The 19,173-nt window shown below is 41.6% G+C and overlaps 1 protein-coding gene across 3 annotated transcripts in view; it reads right to left on the bottom strand.

The window, feature by feature from the left end:
• The window catches only part of SYK (spleen associated tyrosine kinase), a 126,964-nt gene that overhangs the window by 40,655 nt on the left and 67,136 nt on the right, over positions 1–19,173 (bottom strand). For all 3 annotated transcript variants that reach the window (XM_075211140.1, XM_075211139.1, XM_075211141.1), the window contains 2 exons: positions 15,774–16,235; positions 14,204–14,364 (listed from right to left, as the gene is read on the bottom strand). In XM_075211140.1, the coding sequence (XP_075067241.1) occupies positions 14,204–14,364; positions 15,774–16,175 (563 nt within the window). In that variant the 5' untranslated portion in view covers positions 16,176–16,235. The remainder of the gene's footprint in view (positions 1–14,203; positions 14,365–15,773; positions 16,236–19,173) is intronic.

The following is a 19,173-nucleotide window of genomic DNA, read 5'->3' as shown; positions in this document are numbered from 1 at the left end:
TCAAGTAACAAAGAACACACAAGAAAAAATTAAAACTATTTAATTAATGTTAATAATATAGTTAGTGTTCTTCCGATCAGTCTCCAGTGCCATTGCTCTGTGCCATTGCTCATGCAGAAACAGGATGGGTGGTAATGTTCTTTCTATCAGTCTTCAGTGACATTGCTCTGTGCCTACTCATACAGAAACAGGAGGGGTGGCAGCATAGCCGGATTAAGGGGGGGGCACAGGGGGCACGTGCCCCGGGCCCCCTCTCTCCGAGGGCCCCCCGCATCACCTCACCTGCCAGTTGCTGTGAAATACGACTGCGGGGGCCCCCTGACAAATGCGAGCACTCCTTAACCCTTGGATGATCTCTAAACATTTGCCAGTAGTACAGCAGCACCGCAGCTGCTGTACTGTCAAAAATGTCCGAAATTGAGCTGCTGCGCATGTGCAGCAGCTCCTCCTAAGCACCAAGAAAGTAAGCAGGTGAGTCGTCATAGTTTCTCTCTTTTTTTTTTTTTTTAAACTTCCGCGCGGCCACGCGATGACGTCACATCGCGCCGACGCAGCCGCCCAGGAGCCTTCGGTAAGTTGGTGCGCTGTTTTTTTTTCTAATCCGTTCAGGGGATAGTGACAGGTACTGCGGAGGGGGGCTGGGGTGGCAATAACTAAAAATTACTGCACGGGAGAAGTGATGTCTGCAGGGGGAGGAAAATGTCTGCAGGGGGAAGGGGGGGGAGTGGGTGACAATGTATGCATGGGAAAGGGGGGTGAGTGACAATGTATGCAGGGGCAATGACTGTAGGAGGGGGACAATAAAAATGGCCAATGTGTGGGGGGGACACAGTATATGACTGTAATGTGTGTGGGGGACAGTATATGATTGTAATGTGTGTGGGGGACAGTATATGACTGTAATGTGTGTGGGGGGACAGTATACGACTGTGTAATGTGTGTGGGGGACAGTATATGACTGTAATGTGTGTGGGGGACAGTATATGACTAATGTGTGTGGGGGGACGGTATACGACTGTGTAATGTGTGTGGGGGACAGTATATGACTGTAATGTGTGTGGGGGGACAATATACGACTGTGTAATGTGTGTGGGGGACAATATATGACTGTAATGTGTGTGGGGGACAGTATATGACTGTAATGTGTGTGGGGGGACAGTATACGACTGTGTAATGTGTGTGGGGGACAGTATATGACTGTAATGTGTGTGGGGGGACAGTATACGACTGTGTAATGTGTGTGGTGGGACAGTATACGACTGTGTAATGTGTGTGGGGGACAGTATATGACTGTAATGTGTGTGGGGGACAGTATATGATTGTAATGTGTGTGGGGGACAGTATATGACTGTAATGTGTGTGGGGGGACAGTATATGACTGTAATGTGTGTGGGGGGACAGTATATGACTGTAATGTGTGGGGGGGGACAGTATATGACTGTAATGTGTACTATTAAGTGAATGTGGGGCTGTTTGGGGAAAATGAGGTATATTTATTGAATGTGATTATGAATTATTTAATGCCTGAGATGGTTGTGGGAAATGGTTATTTTTATTAAACATAAATGCTATTTAATTTCTTGCTGGGGTTGTTTGGAGGGAGGGAAATAGGTTAACTTATTAAATGGGAATACTATTAATTTAATGTTTGGGGCTGGTTGTAGGGAAATATGTATATTTATTAAATGTATATACTATTTAATGTCAGGGCTAGTTGGAGGGAAATAGATGTATTTATCAAATGTGAATACTATTATTTTAATGTTGGGGCTGGAGTGAGGCCTAAATTTTTTTTTTCCTAATAGGGCCTCCCACATTCCAGGATCCAGACAAGCAGCAACTGATCTAAAGACACCAGCAGCCACAAGTGCGGACAATGACAAGACAGGTAGGAGAGACGAGGACAGTCTGCCAACTGTCCTGAATTTGGTGGGTGACTGTCCCGCTTAGTCAGGATTTGCTGCCCAGCGGCACACGATTTTGTCCTGCTCATCAACAGAGATGGGCCTGTATGCTTGAAATGACAGGGCTGATTTTTACTCCCAGTCCGGCCCTGCTGGGCACATATTTAAACTGTGGAAAAACAAATAAATCATATATAAGTAGATATCAAGAAAACCCTTAATATGCAAAATGTGAACTGAATGATGATGCATATCGTTTATATGCGTTTTAAACCTGCATTTTTTTTACACCATTGGTTAACAGACCTTAGCTGGAACAAGGATTTGTCTGTTGTCATTTGCTTACCTAACCATTCCTGCCTTGTCAGTGAGAATAGTCAGTTCCATCGAACCTTTAATATCACTTAGAATTCAGAGAGCCTAGTTTTGATATTATTGTTACAACAGTGCACAAATATATATATATTTGACAGGAATAAGAAGCAGGGTTTTTTGTGATATTTTTAAAGATGGTGGCGTATGCAGAGTTTTGTCTTTTCCTTTTTTATTCAGTGCTACCCTCCATAGCAGTGAAGGATTTATTTACACTGCCTTATGTAAATGGGAACAAAAAAACATCTTGGTTTTATGGGCAGCATGGTGGCTTAGTGGTTAGTACTTCTGTCTCACAGCACTGGGGTCATGATTTAGATTCCCTATCAAGGCCTTATCTGTGCGGAGTTTGTATGTTCTCCCCGTGTTTGCGTGGGTTTCCTCCCACACACCAATAACATTCTGGTAGGTTAATTGGCTGCTATTAAATTGACCCTAGTCTCTCTGTTTGTGTGTCTGTGTGTGTGTGTGTGTTAGGGAATTTAGACTGTAAGCTCCAATGGGGATTCTCTGTACATCGCTGCGGAATTAGTGGCACTATATAAATAGATAGATAGCGTGTGTTATCAATGGCATTTTTAATGTGCAATATCATTGCTAGTATTATTGTGCAGTATCATAGCTAGTTTTAATGTCCGTTATCAGTGGTATCATTGCTGGTTTTAATGTATGGTGTCAATGCCCATTTTAATGTGGGGTTTTGATGATTGTTTTAATGTAAAGTATTTTAGTTTGTGTAAGTAATGACTTTTTTGTGCAGACAACCTAGGCGAGCCCTCTGGTGAGATCTGTAAATGTTGTACTGCTGGCTATAGGTGTTGTAATGCAGGATATGTCAATGCTTACAGCCTTATACCCAATGAAGACACTATGCTCTTAATTTGAGATCTTAGGGGCCCCCCCTGTCTTAAGTGCCCCGGGCCCCCCAAAGCCTTAATCCAGCTCTGGGTGGCAGTGTTCCACTAGCAGATCCAGGTTGGGGGGGGGGGGTGATCGGGGCAATCACCCCCCTTAGCAAGAGATTGCTGTCTGCGGCTGCACACTGTGTGCAGGTCCTTTCGGCAGAGACAAACAGATAGACAGTCCTGCCCGGCTGCTCTGATTGTATTTTAAATACACTCAGAGCGGCTAGGCAGCATACTCTCCCTGCCTGTCTCCACTGAACGGACCTACACATAGTGTGCAGCCATAGGCATGCTTAGCTGTTGAAAAGGGGGTGGGGACTAATTCGCCCCTTTAAATCGCCTCCTGTAAAACAGAACTCTAGATTGCCCCTGCAGTGTTCTTATCAATCTCCAGTGTCAGTGCCATTGCACAGTGTCATTGCTGAAACAGAAACAATAGGGGTGGCAGTGTTCTTGGCAATCTGTAGTGACATTGCTTTGTGCCATAGCTCACACTGAAACAGGAGGGATAGCAGTGTTCTTGTCAAACTAGAGTCTCCAGTCACATTGTTCTTGTCACTCTCCAGTCTCCAGTGCCATTGCTCAGTACTATTGTTCAGTGCCATCACTCACACAGAAACAGAAGGGCTAGCAGTGTTCCTGTCAGTCTCCAGTGCCATAGCTCAGTGTCATCGATATGGCAACAAGCTGCTGGCACCAGTCATGATGTTACCAGTCCTTTGATGTCATCTTTTAAAGCCTATGCGCAAAGGCATATTGGGCTTAAGTCAGGGAAACTGAAATCCAAAAAACAAGCTTTTACATTGGTAAAGAAAAAAAACCCTGTCTAATAAAGGAAAGTTTACTGTAGAAAACATAAAATTACAAATATGCCATTCTACCCAAAATAATAATAAGCATTTCAGCATCAGCTAGCTCCCTTCTCTAGATCCACCAACTGCAATCTACACTGTCATCATCCTCACCCTCATCAGTGTGTACATCATCCTCACACAATATTGATTCATCCCTGCTGGATTCCACCATTACAGAAGTCTCAGTACTTTGATGTATTTGCCCGTAAAGGCCTTCCTCGTGGAATTTGTAGTTCATTTTACGGCAGAGCTGTTACGATTTTTGGGCAATTCTTTTAGACCAGTCCAGAGGTCAAAATGTTGTGCTGACACATCTGTATCACCACTGTGTCTCTTGGGAAAGCTATGTTTTTCCTAACAGCAGTTAGAAAACTGAAGGAGGAGACGTCGCCGTGTCATGTACCCCTTGATCTGTCAACTTGCTGACCAGGAGCTCATTGCATCTCTTGAGATCTGGGTCAGAAAGAGAAGAAACATCTCTTAAACCTAGGGGTAAATGTATCAAAGTGCAAGTTTGCAACTCCAGCGATTTTCTCGGGAGAGATGAAACTCGCCGATGTATGAAGCTGAGTTTTCATACAAAATCGCCAGAGTTCTGCTTCTGTCAAAATCGCTACTTGCAAAATCGGCAGAGATCAAACTCACCACTGTTTGCCACTGCAGCTATACAAGTCTCCAATGTATGAAGCTGCGAGTTAGCAAACTCAGGAGAGTTTGCTTCTAAAGACGCCAGATACAACACGCTGCTTGATAGCAGCGTGTTGTAGAAACACATCACTGTTACACTGCCCTGGCAGTGTTAAAAAGTTAAAGAATAGATAAAAGTTAATTTTAAAAAAAAAGCGTGGGGTCCCCCTGCTATTTATGCTTAACCCTAGTGCTGCCTGACTAGTGCTGGTCCCGTGAAAATCGGGGAAAAATTTTGCGTGGGGTTCCCCCGATTTTCACTTTACCAGCACTAGGCAAACCAGCCAGGGTTGGCGGCACTATAGCAGGGGGACACGCGGCAGGGGTCCCCCTGCCATAATGACTAACCAACCCTAGACTGTTCAGAGCTGGGCTGGATTCCCTAGGGAGTGGGGTCCGCTGAAAAAAACTAGAGATGAGCGGGCTCGGATATCTGAAATCCGAGCCCACCCGAACGTTGCCGATCCGGGTATTCCCGCCAATTGCAAAACTGAAACCGAGGCTCTGAGTCATAATCCCGCTGTTGGATCTCGCGATACTCGGATCCTATAAATTCCCCGCTAGTCGCCGCCATCTTCACTCGGGCATTGATCAGGGTAGAGGGAGGTTGTGTTAGGTGGTCCTCTGTCCTGCTATATCTCGTGCTGTGCTGTGCTGTGCTGTTCAGTTCTGTGCTGTGCTGTGCTGTGTTGTGTTGTTCAGTTCTGTGCTGTGCTGTGCTGTGTTCTGCTCAGTCCAGTGGTGCTGTGTCCTGTGCTCTGACCTTCTGAGTTCAGTGGTGCTGCTGGGTCCTGTGCTGTGTCCTGTTCAGTCCAGTGGTGCTGTGTCCCGTGCTCTGTCCTTCTAAGGGCATTGTTATTTCCCCATTATTCCCAAATTATAAAAAATTTCAAAAAAAGTTATAAAATTTTTTACAAAAAAAGTAATTATAAAAAAAAAAAAATATCCCAAAACAATCCTGCAGTATAAGTCCATTGGTACTGCTATATTACAAAGTTCACTGATTCTGCAGTATAAGTCCAGTGGTACTGCTATATTACAAAGTTCACTGATTCAGCAGTATAAGTCCAGTGGTACTGCTATATTACAAAGTTCACTGATTCAGCAGTATAAGTCCAGTGGTACTGATATATTACAAAGTTCACTGATTCAGCAGTATAAGTCCAGTGGTACTGCTATATTACAAAGTTCACTGATTCAGCAGTATAAGTCCAGTGGTACTGCTGTATTACAAAGTTCACTGAATCAGCAGTATAAGTCCAGTGGTACTGCTATTACAAAGTTCACTGATTCAGTAGTATAAGTCAAGTGGTACTGCTATATTACAAAGTTCACTGATTCAGCAGTATAAGTCCAGTGGTACTGCTATTACAAAGTTCACTGATTCAGCAGTATAAGTCAAGTGGTACTGCTATATTACAAAGTTCACTGATTCAGCAGTATAAGTCCAGTGGTACTGATATATTACAAAGTTCACTGATTCAGCAGTATAAGTCCAGTGGTACTGCTATATTACAAAGTTCACTGATTCAGCAGTATAAGTCCAGTGGTACTGATATATTACAAAGTTCACTGATTCAGCAGTATAAGTCCAGTGGTACTGCTATATTACAAAGTTCACTGATTCAGCAGTATAAGTCCAGTGGTACTGATATATTACAAAGTTCACTGATTCAGCAGTATAAGTCCAGTGGTACTGATATATTACAAAGTTCACTGATTCAGCAGTATAAGTCCAGTGGTACTGCTATTACAAAGTTCACTGATTCAGCAGTATAAGTCCAGTGGTACTGCTATATTACAAAGTTCACAGATTCAGCAGTATAAGTCCAGTGGTACTGCTATATTACAAAGTTCACTGATTCAGCAGTATAAGTCCAGTGGTACTCTCCTGTGCCGCATATAATTTTTAAAGGCTTTGCCGAGTGTGTGTGGCTTAGGGATACGCTCTCTTGTGCTACATATAATGGAAAACAAAAATTTGGAGGATAAAGTAGGGAAAGATCAAGACCCACTTCCTCCTAATGCTGAAGATGCTGCCACTAGTCATGACATAGACGATGAAATGCCATCAACGTCGTTTGGCAAGCCCGATGCCCAATCTCCTAGTACAGGGCATGTAAAATCCAAAAAGCCCAAGTTCTCAAAAAGTAGCAAAAAGAGAAACTTAAAATCATCTGAGGAGAAACACAGCAGCACGCCCTCTGCATATGCTGAAAGGATCACCCACAGTCCAGTTACAGATTTGGCTAATGTTGTACACCGGGAGGAGGATATTGATGTAGCTGGCGCTGAGGAGGATGTTGATAATTATGATGCAGACAGATACCAAATTGCCTTCTCAATTTCTATTTATATTCTAGAATATATAACGGCTGAATAGTTTTCTATTTTACTCCTAGTGGAGAGGGGATCTGATGCAGACAGATACCAAACTGCCTTTGTCCATTTCTTTGTATATTTGAATTTCATGTTCTACAATCTATGCAGGCTGCTTTTTTTATATTCAACTACAAGTGTAGGGCGGGGGGGGGGGGGGGGGGGCATAGATAGCCACCAAAGTAACATGGTCCATTTAATTTCACATTCTAGCTCCACAGTCTGTGCAGCCTGCTTTTTTTTATCTTCAAAGTATTTACAAGCCTTGCAATCTAAATTAACTAGAGGTAGTGACGTGCTAGAACTTCACCCTCTATATGCTGTAGAGGATGGAGGAGCAGCAAAAGGCCATTCAAGCCTACACAGCCACCTACGACATAGGAAAAGGAGTGGGGATGCGCCTGAGTCAAGCGCACTGGAGAATGATTTCCGTGTTGTGCAAGGTTCTGCAGCCATTTGAACTTGCCACACGAGAAGTCAGTTCCGAAACTGCCAGCTTGAGTCAGGTGATTCCCCTGATCAGGCTTTTGCAGAAGCAGCTGGAGAAAGTGAGGGAGGAGCTGGTACACCATTGCGATTCCACCAAGCATGTAGCTCTTATGGATGAAGCTCTTTGTACGCTTTGCCAGGATCCGAGGGTGGTCAGTCTTTTAGAGTCAGAGGAATACATTCTGCCCACCGTTCTCGATCCTCGGTTTAAAGCGTATGTTGTGTCTCTGTTTCCGGCGGACACAAGTCTACAGCGGTGCAAAGACCTGCTGGTCAGGAGATTGTCCTCTGAAGAGGACCGTGACATGCCACCAGCTTCACCTTCATTTTCATCACTGTTTGTGCAGTTCCAAAAATGAGGAACTGACATTTCTATTGCTACCTTCTTTCTTTCTGTATTTCATGTGTCCTGTGGTCTGTTCTGCTAAGTGCATTGTTATTTCCAAGTTATCCAAAAGTTAAAAAAAAATAAAAATATTTTTATAAAAAAAATTATAAAAAATTAATTAAAAAAAAAAAAATTTTTACAAAATTAATTGGAAAAAAATATTACAAAATGTTAAAAAAATCTAGCTTGTACTGCTATTTAAAAGTCTAACTACGATCATTCACTGTTGCTGTACCCAAAAATAATATGTACTGCTATTAAAGTACAGTCCAGTGGTACTCTCCTGTGCTGCAGATTTTAAGAAGAGGCACAACACTGACAACCTGTTAGAGAAACTGAGGGAAATAATCTATCTGTGGCTCACCCCACTTAGACTCTCCTGGGGATTCGAATAACTGCCATTTCTAGTACTACCTTCTTTCTTTCTATATTTAAAACAAAAAAAACCTGCCATTTCTATTACTACCTTCTTTCTTTCTCTATTTAAAAGAAACTAAATAACTGCCATTTCTAGTACTACCTTTTTTCTTTCTATATTTAAAACAGAAAAAACCCTGTCATTTCTATTACTACCTTCTTTCTTTCGCTATTTAAAAGAAACTAAATAACTGCCATTTCTAGTACTACCTTCTTTCTTTTTCTATTTAAAAAAAACAAATAACTGCCATTTCTAGTACTACCTTCTTTCTTTCTATATTTAAAACAAAAAAACCTGTCATTTCTATTACTACGTTAATTTTTTGTGCAGTCACAAAAAAGAGGAACTGCGCCCTTAACTGCTATGTTGGTTTTAGACGTCCATCCGGTGTCCGCCATCTGTTCCCTGGAATTCAGACCAGTTGAGGGTTTTTTTTATTATATTGTGGGGACCACTCCACTACGCAGTCCAGATACTTTTTTGGTGGAATTCAGACCAGTTGAGGTTTTTTTTATTATATTGTGGGGACCACTCCACTACACAGTCCAGATACTTTTTTTGTGGAATTGAGACCAGTTGAGGGTGATATATTGTGGCCCCGGTACCAAATTGTGTACCGGGACCACTGCACTATGCAGTCCAGAAAGCTACCTCGGTGAAACGTTTTGGACTAAAAACAATATTGTGAGGTGTGAGGTGTTCAGAATAGACTGGGAATTAGTGGAAATGATTGCTAATGAATGTTATTGAGGTTAATAATAGCGTAGGAGTGAAAATAAACCAAAAAAACTTGATTTTAACACTTTTTATGTTTTTTTCAAAATAAATCCGAATCCAAAACCTTAAATCCGAACCAAAACCTTTCGTCAGGTGTTTTGCGAAACAAATCCGAACCCAAAACCTCAAGCACATCCGAATCCAAAACACAAAACACGAGACACCAAAAGTGGCCGGTGCACATCCCTAAAAAAAACCGAGCGAGCCCCCCCCTAGAAAGAACCAGCCCAGTGCTGATAGCACTAGGGCTCTTCCTACTACCCCTGGGCTGTGGGTAGTAGGGTAATACGGCGAGAAAGTGTAAAAAAAACAAACTGACACCGATTTTTTTTGTGGACCTACAAGTCCCAGCCAGCCAGGTTGCCCTAAAAACTGTGGCCATGCTGTTGCTTGTATAACTACAAGCACCAGCATACCCACGGCAGCCAGGGCATGTTGGCACTTGGAGAACCACAAGTGCCAACATGCCCTGACATCCCTGGCTTGCTGGGACCTGTAGTTCCACAAAAAAAAAAAGTCTACAAAACAACAACTCCCTCATAAAAACCACAAACATTTATTAAAAATAAAAACCCCACAATAAATACACTAACCACCCTCTTTTTAACCACATCTATTTAATAAAAAATAAAACAAACCAAATACTCATCAATGATGTTTTCTTTCTTCATCCAAACTTCCAGGCTTGCCCCAGTCCCTTAATATTTATACCTCCAATCTTGCCGGCTTGCCCCAGTCCCAGCCATTTTGTACTTCCAAAAACGATTGAAGAAAAGCAGGAACACTTCGCCCAGAAGGGGCCCATATTTGTAAGATTCCGACTCTGTGTACTTGATTGCAGAAAAATAAAAAAAAACTTTGACCGCCGCAAACACCTCCTACCTAGTAGGAGGTCCGAATCGCAATGACCCTACGTTGGTTGCGTAAGTTAAAACTACAGTATAATGTGATTTTCCCACACTAGTGGGGAAATCACATAATACTGTACCTAGAGCTTACGCAAGTAACGTATCTCATTGCGCATGCGCTACGCTACTTGCGTAAGCTGTAATACAGTAAATACAGCTTACGCATGCTGTCAGTTTTTTTTTAACACTTTCTCGCCGTATTACCCTACTACCCACAGCCCAGGGGTAGTAGGAAGAGCCCTAGTGCTATCAGCACTGGGCTGGTTCTTTCTGGGGGGGGGCCGCTCGTTTTTTTCGGCGGACCCCACTCCCTAGGGAATCCAGCCCAGCTCTGAACAGTCTAGGGTTGGTTAGTCATTATGACAGGGGGACCCCTGCCGCGCGTCCCCCTGCTATAGTGCCGCCAACCCTGGCTGGTTTGCCTAGTGCTGGTAAAGTGAAAATCGGGGGAACCCCACGCAAAATTTTTCCCCGATTTTCACGGGACCAGCACTAGTCAGGCAGCACTAGGGTTAAGCATAAATGGCGGGGGGACCCCACGATTCTGTTTTTTTTTACTTTTATCTATTCTTTAACTTTTAACCAGGGCCAGTGTAACAGTGATGTGTTGACAACTCACTGTTACAACACAGGCGAGTTTGCCAAACACAGGAGAGTTTTCTAAACTCGTGAGTGTTTACATCGCTCAAAATCGCCAGAGATGACCAGCGATTTTGAACATGAGTCTCAAAATCGCAGCTTGATACATTTCCATTTTTTTTCTTAAACTCGCGGGTAAACACCCGCGATTTTCCGCGATTTAAACACGCTGGCAAACTCGCACTTTGATACATTTACCCCCTAGGCTCAAACACAGTCGCCAAAATGTAGTGACCTGATTTAAAGATGTTGATAACTCTTGAATCCCGGCAAAGCGAATAAAGTACTTGATCTACAAGTCCTACATACTTAGCTTAATGTCATTGTTTCATCTACTCCTTCAATTTCTCAAGGTGCTTTTCCAAAAGTCTAATTAGGGGAATCACTTGACGGTACCACCAAGTAGAATGTATGAGGAAAACAGGGAAATGTTATGGAATTCTCCCCGCTGTAATGCTTTAACAATATTGGTGGCCCTATCAGATATCACATATCCTCAGGAGAGTCCAAGCAGGATAAGCCATGTTGCAATGACATCCCTTAGTTTTTCAAATAGGTTGTCAGCGGTAAGCCTCTTAGTGAAGCAGGTGATACACAGAGTAGCCTGCCTTTGAAAGATCTGGCATTGTTGAGTACATGCTGCTGCTGTTCCTGCTGCTGAAGGCTATTACCAACCCAGTGGGCTGTCACAGTCATATAATCTTTAGTTTTCCTTGTACCACTTGTCCACATATCTGTGGTTAAGTGTACAGTGGGTAGAATGAAATTTTGTAGCCAAATAATTTTCTTTTTTGTTACCTCCTGGTACAGGCGAGGAATTGCTTGTCAATAAAATGGTGTTGAAATGGAATTTGGGAACGGGGACACAGGATCTCAATTAACTGTCTGAAACCTGCTGCATTAATAGTGGATATTGGACGCAGATCTAATATTAGCATAGTCGCCATGGCGCCTGTGATCCGCTCTGCGACTGGGTGACAGCTGTCATACTTGCTTCCTCTTGCAAAGAATTGTTTAACAGTCAAATGTGGTAAACTAATAGTAGTGTTCTTCTTGGTTTGCTTTTGGGTTGAAGATCCATCCCCAGCAGCAGGAGCTGCAGCAGTGGGCCTAACATTTTTCTTCTGAGGAATCCAGGATAGTGGAGGAGTCATCTAGTCTTATCAACTTGGATGCAGGACTAACTCCGATCACTAGGGAGGATATTGATAATGAAGGTGTTGGGGGTGTAAATTGCAGGTGTTGGGATCTATCTGAGAAAAGAGAGCAAGCTGATGCTGGACTGCTTGTTGTTATTTTTTTGGCATAAGTTTCAGATTTTTTCCTAGACCTTGCCATAAATTCGCTTCAAATGGCGTAACGTGGATGAGGTTCCTAGAGTTAAGGTCCCTACCTTTACTGACTGTGTCTTTACAAAGGCTAAAAATGGCTAGCGAACTGGTGTCAAAATTTGGGTAAAAATAATTACACACATAAGAGGTGGATTTTTTGGTCTTATGCCCTGCCTTAAGCCCATTGTTAGCTTGTTTTGTGGGGGACCCAAACAAAACAAGCACTTCAGCCACAAAAGTGGTACTCCGTGTTGCTGACGTGCTTGCTTTGTTAAACTGTACCTGCTACCCCTCCTGTTTCTGTGTTAGTTTGTTAAACATTTTTAGCATATGGGTGGGTGGGAGGTCCCAAGGTCAATTCCATCTTGCACCCCTTTTCTTTTCTGCCACTGCTGTGTGGCAATGTTTCCTGGATGTGCTATGAACTGCCGTGTGTTTGTGTCGTTGCTCTGTCGCTTAGCATCCAACCAGCTTGCTGCAGTCTTTGGCTGAAACTTTTTTAAATTAATATTGTGACCTGTGAGGTGGTCAAAATTTACTAGAAACTAGTGATATTGAGGTTAGTAATAATGTAGCAATGAAAAAAGAGCAAAATTATGTGATTTTAGCAATTTTTCAACAAAATACAGATCCAAAACCAAAACATGCAAGGGTGGTTTTGTCAAAACCAAAACACAAATTTAGCACAGATCCAAAACCAAAAACAAAACCAAAGCAGAGGGGTCAAGTTAAAATGTATCCAGACAGTGTAGTCGAAGAGTTGAAGACTACACAATACATTAATCAGAGGTATCTGTCCAACACAACATTTTATAAATAAAATGACTGCTGACTGAAGTGTCTTAATTACAAGTAGAGAAATTATAACAATCATTTAAATCACTTAGGTTTGATTAGGTTGTCTAATATGGGAAATGTGCCATTTAAAATTTATGTGGGAATTAGGAGACCGGTAAAACAAGTATCCATTTATATAATGTAAAATGGAGATGCAAATGGGAGAAAACTAACAGCTGTGGATAGAAGATCTGGTTCTTTTTTCCTTTCCTGTTTTTTTTTAGAAATCACTTTAGTAAACCATGTTAATGTATGCTTTTCAGTGGCTATTAACTTAGTGGGTATTAACTTGTTTGATAATGCAATGGTCTTGAATTTATATTGTCGTGGTTAATCTGTTCTCCAATGTATACTGAAACATTTGCTTTCTGGAGTAAATTGATGGTCCCATGTCTGATTGTTAATATAAGATTCAAAGTCTCATCTCTGAATCCATTGAAATTTAAATTCGCTCCATCTTTTGCTCTGGAAACAAATGTTTGGACTACAATTAGGCTCAAATTTGAATGGATTCCAGGTTGGGATGACATATGATGTATATACTCCCTATGCTGATTCTTCTCTTAGTGAACTACCTTGTTTATTCAGACTCCAGTTTTACCTCTAAACTGACAATACCCAAATCTATTCCCTCTACTTTCACCTCTCCTCTTCTGTACCTTCTTGCTTCAGCCACTGTCTCTCTGCTATATCGAACTGTATGCTGCATAATGACTTACTGATTGACATGTCAAAACAGACCTTATCATCTTCCCTCCTCACAAGTTCATCACCTCCCTTTCAATCTCCCTTATTATCAACAACACCAAAGTTTCCTCAGTCTCCCAAGCCTTGATATCACACTAGACTCCATTTTTTAAATATTGCTAGACTATACCCTTTACTTACCCAAGATGTAACCAAAACTTTTATCCATTCTCTCATCATCTCACACCTCAACAACTGAAACCTTCTCCTGTCTGGCATTCCCCTCACTCATCTTTCCCCGCTTTAATCTTAAATGCTGTGGCATATTAGACTAATGCTACTCCACATCTGCCACATCACTCTACAAATCCCTATATCTTTCAGATTCCAATTCAAATTACTCATCCTTACTCATTCCTCTCCGATAACCACCTCTCACTCCTGCCTACTTCTTCTATGTCGCTATTATGAAACTTCCTATCATGCCCAATCAGACTCTCCACAGCCTTCTAATCTTTAAATGTACAGACAAGAAAAAAAACATATATTTCCACAACTGATTCTATCAATAGTAAACTATGTGCACTTTAGAAGCTGCTGGAGCACAAACCGTGTAAAGTTTACTCACAAAAAGGTTCCATTTGCCTTTGATCCATTCAGTAGCTGTTGCTCAGATTCCAATCGTGAGATATTTCCATGGAACCAAGGCATTTTTTCATGAGCAGTTGTGGCAATTAGCTTCTCTAGCTGAGGTTTTTGGCTAATAATGGCTTGTTCAAATGCTTCACCCTTTGTATGAGAAAATAAGAAGTATATAAAATTTATTTTTACTTACTGCCCTGAATACCAACGATTAATGTCTCTAAACAAGTTGCAGGGATAGATAGTACAGATAAATGATAGCTAGTATCTAATTGGTTGCTATGGGCAACACCTACAATTTCCTTGCTTAGAAAGTTCGATAAATCCAGCTCACAGACTTGTCTAATAATCACATCTGATCACATCTATATCTGATATTTCATATTTTATGCATTACCCATTTTGTACATATTATTCTAAATATATTTATATGAAATACATCTGCAGGACTTATAACAGTTTATTAAAGATCACTATCTTTTTTTTAATAATACTTTGAGTGGCTGGTGAGATACAGTCGTCAATTTGGTGGTGTACAGAAACTTGATGTTTTTCAGATTACTTATTAGCTTTTAAAGTTGCCTAATCCTTCAGAAGTGAGAACCTTTATGAATAGGAACATTGGAATGTTTTATTTCTTTTGATCATTTGTGTTAATGGAAAATATAGATCACAGGGAAACATCACTCTGTGGGACAAAATAATAACTTCATCTTTGTCTTTTGAATGTTATGAGATATTTTTAATTCTTTCTGGGAAATACTTTTTGCTGTAACACAGAGATAATGGGTTGATGATTGTACTTTGAGTCATTCAATGCATTCACTATAAAAGCTGTTAAAATCTCTATATATGGCAAAACATCCTGATAGATCGACAATGCAATAGAGCTCCTGTCACTAGGCACACTGATTGTGCTGCACACTCTTACTGTGGTACACTCATATAGGACACTAAGGAGAGGACGGCATTAGCATGTCAGGATCAGCTGTGCTATCTTCACTCCAGGAACACATTGGATTGCACCATAGGTCTAACTAGACCTTGCTCTATTTTTACAACATATTTATAATTATCAGGGGCGCATGTTTCTGGGTCTCCGGAAACCCCTCCCCCCCTCCGCTAAAGAAGTGCGCCTACATAGCAGCATTGTACTATACAGCAGCCGCGGCGCTGTCAAAGAAGCGTCCACGTCGGTGCTGTATTGTATACAGCAGCGCCGCGGACACTTCTTTGACAGCGCCGCGGCTGCTGTATAGTACAGTGCTGCCAAAACGGAGCTGCTGTGCTGATTATGTTAAATATTGAACTCAATGCAGTGATAGGTATAGAACTATATTTTTAGTGGTATGGAACTAAGAATGAGACATTTACTGTATGTCATTGCAAAAAGATATAAATGTAAAACTGTTCAACAGTCATAATTTTCACTTATAAATTTTTATATAATAATATTTTTTTTAATTTACTATCAAAAGGCCAATGTGAAACTTATTGAATTTTTGTTTAGCAATTGCATTGCTTACTTTAAAGTACGGTAGATAGAATGAGTTTACCTGTAAATTCCATGTTTGTTGAACATATTCTCTGATAAGATGTTCCTTAAGGTCTTCAAAGGGTCCTATTTTTGGCTGAACATTAGATGGGCGATTACAGGGTCTCTTCAGCAAACAGACAAGTCCGCTACTTTCATAAGTGTGATAATTGCACAGCTCAGCTGGAGAGCTGTGAGACATTCCACCAACAATTGCATATGTTCCACTTAGCTCTCTTTCAATTGTATAGTGGTAAAACTTGCGTCCGTGGGATACTGATAAAGCATAACCTCCAAGATAACTTCGACTCTGCCGCAGTAAATACAGGCCATCAGACATACCTCCTTGCTTTAAGTAGTCCTCACCCTCCTCACGTGTGATGTTCCCAAAAAAGAAAGTCAACTGGTTTGTGTTTTCTGCCATGGTACCTGACAGTCTGCAGGACCTGGTCTGATTTCAGTAACAATACTTGTACCCCGACACCTGCACGGTAGAAAATAGATATATTAATTATGACTTTTATGTAGTACAATATGCACTGCTGCATTTGTGTGATCTAAATGTGGAATTAAAACCCTCAACGTATGCAGTTATTCTTTAGAAGATTGTGAACTGTACTGATTTGCCGGCTGTTTAAAAGGTGTTGTTTACTCTACCAATCCTAGAGAAAAATTCTTAATTTATGCTTCTATATTTTTTGCAAAGTCCAGCCCACATTTATAGTCAATGAATCAACTGCCCTTTTAGCAGCATTTTGGGGACTATTTATAAATCATCGTTTTTTTGTGTTGAAACTTTTCAATCCTTATCTGCTTGATAAGGATTGAAAGTTTCCGGCTATGTATCAAAAAAGAGCTCAGGGACAGCAGTGCCGGTAACCTGCTGTCCCTGAGAAGTGACTCACCTCCTTATCGCAGCTGAAGAAAGCTGCGTTGATCTACTCCTCTATTTTATGTTAGTGCGCATGCGCCGACCGAAAACCTCGGGCATGCGCACAGAGATCCTGGACTGAAAGAAGGTGAGTCATGTGACAGGGAGGGAGCACATGATCCCTCCACACATGCGCTGTACAACTCTGCTCTTTGAAGCAGAGCTGTTTTCAGTGAAAGTCTTTAGTTATGTTAATGTACGCCAGTTTGAGCTGGCGTACATTAACATGATTGAAAACTTAATTTCTGTCATTGTTACTTAGCGTTACTGAGCACTAACCATACACTGTTATAGGGATCAGGGCTGCCAAGAGGAATTCAGGGCCCCGGTACAACAAATTTGTGGGGCCCCCCCTTATAGTTGAGCATGCAAAAAAATTTTGCGCCGCCTCACGGCGGCGCAAATTTTTTCAAAGTTGTAGTTAGGCATTTGGGGGCGTGGCTAACATCAAAATCACTAGGCACTCAATTCGCCGGAGCGTCACATATGTCCAAGCACTCCTGACTTTCAGGACATCTACCACCACAGTGTAGTATACAAAGAATGCAGTGTGTACACAAACAGTTCAGTCTTGGCCTGCACCTAACATTGGGCACAACACTCACCAAAAATTGGTATTGTCCCTACTAGAATCACAACATTTCACACACTCTGCTGCTCTCTCCTACCTGTTCTTCTCACTTTCTCCACCTGTGGCTGCTGGTTTCTTTAGTTGTGGCTTGTCTGGATCCTGGAATGTTGAAGGACCTATTTGGAAAAAAAAATGGCTACACTTAGAAAATTACAGCCAGCCCCGGCGTTAAATCAATAGCACCCACAATTAATAATTAGGCATTCCTCCAGCCCCAACATTAAAATAATAGTATTCACATTTAATAAATAAACCTATTCCCTTCCTGCAAACAGCAATACCTATTTCCCGCAACCATCACTGCCATTAAATAACTCATAGTCACATTTAATAAATAGACCTCATTCTCCCCAAACTCATCCCCACATTCAATAGCCCCCAAACCACCCCATCTTAAATTAAGTCCCCACTATTAAATTGCCTCCCCATCACCCTACAAACAAAATAGCACCCATTAATTTGCCACCATCTACCTCACACTCACTACATTGCAACAAGCCCCCTGTGCACATTACTGTGCCCCTTCATCACTACACTGTGCCCCCTTATGTTCACACTGCGCCCTCCATGCTGCTTCCCCTCCTTTTTATTCACTCTGTACATTTCTCCCACTTTTTTTTCATTCTGTACATCTCTCCCCACTTTTTTTTCATTCTGTACATCTCTCCCTGCTTTTTTTTCATTCTGTACATCTCTCCCCACTTTTTTTTTCATTCTGTACATCTCTCCCCACTTTTTTTTCATTCTGTACATCTCTCCCCACTTTTTTTTTCATTCTGTACATCTTTCCCCACTTTTTTTTTCATTCTGTACATCTTTCCCCACTTTTTTTTTCATTCTGTACATCTTTCCCCACTTTTTTTTTCATTCTGTACATCTTTCCCCACTTTTTTTTTCATTCTGTACATCTTTCCCCACTTTTTTTTTCATTCTGTACATCTTTCCCCACTTTTTTTTTCATTCTGTACATCTTTCCCCACTTTTTTTTTCATTCTGTACATCTCTCCCCCTTCTTTGTCACACTCTCCCTTTCTACTTTCCTTCCCTTGACTCTCTGTTCTTTACTTACTTGTTAGTTTCTTTCTTTTCTTCTGTGTTCTCTTCTTTCTTCTTGCTTGGTCCCCTCTGCGACGTTCCTCACTGACTGTCGGGCGTGACTTGATGACGTCACGCCCGACAGTCAGTGTGAAACGAGCAGAGAGGAGGGAGGGCGGCGCGATCAGGTGAATATGTAAATTTTTTTTTTTTTTAACTATCTAGCTCCCCCCACCAACGGACGGGTCGGACACCCCAAGCCCCCCCCCCCCCCCTCCCCGGGAAAAAAAAAAAAAAAAAGAAGACAAAAATAAAAAAAAATTGCAATAAAGAAAAGTGTAAAAAATAAAATAAAATTCAGCGGTGGGGGCCCGGTCCGGGCCCCCTGGCATGGCCGGGCCCGGGTAAATAGTACCCGCTCCCCCCCCCTCTCGGCGGCCCTGATAGGGATCTTCAGAAAAACGATAAGAGATGCAAAAAAGCAGATATCTGAAATATCTGCTGCGATGCTATTACATAGCAATTTAGCGGTTAATCTCCGAAAACAACAGTTTTTGGGGATTTAACAGAGGGGGGAAAGCTTTGATAAATAGGCCCCTTTATGCCATAACAGACTTTATTGTAGACAACTTTACATGATTGTATATCACAATTTCAAACAAACTTATATTCTAAAGAAATGCCCTTTTATTCAGTAAATAAAGCATAGTGCTGAACACTTTGCGGACTGCATCATAATCATGGTAGTAAATGGGAAAGGTCCCCACTACATGTATAGAAAAGCAGGTGAGGTTCTGTCCCAAGTAAGACTTCTATGCCATACAG

Source organism: Mixophyes fleayi, chromosome 1, assembly GCF_038048845.1.
Source record: "Mixophyes fleayi isolate aMixFle1 chromosome 1, aMixFle1.hap1, whole genome shotgun sequence".
Taxonomy (NCBI): Eukaryota; Metazoa; Chordata; class Amphibia; order Anura; family Limnodynastidae; genus Mixophyes; species Mixophyes fleayi.
Note: the sequence above shows the minus strand (reverse complement) of the source record. Positions and strands in the feature narration are given on the sequence as shown.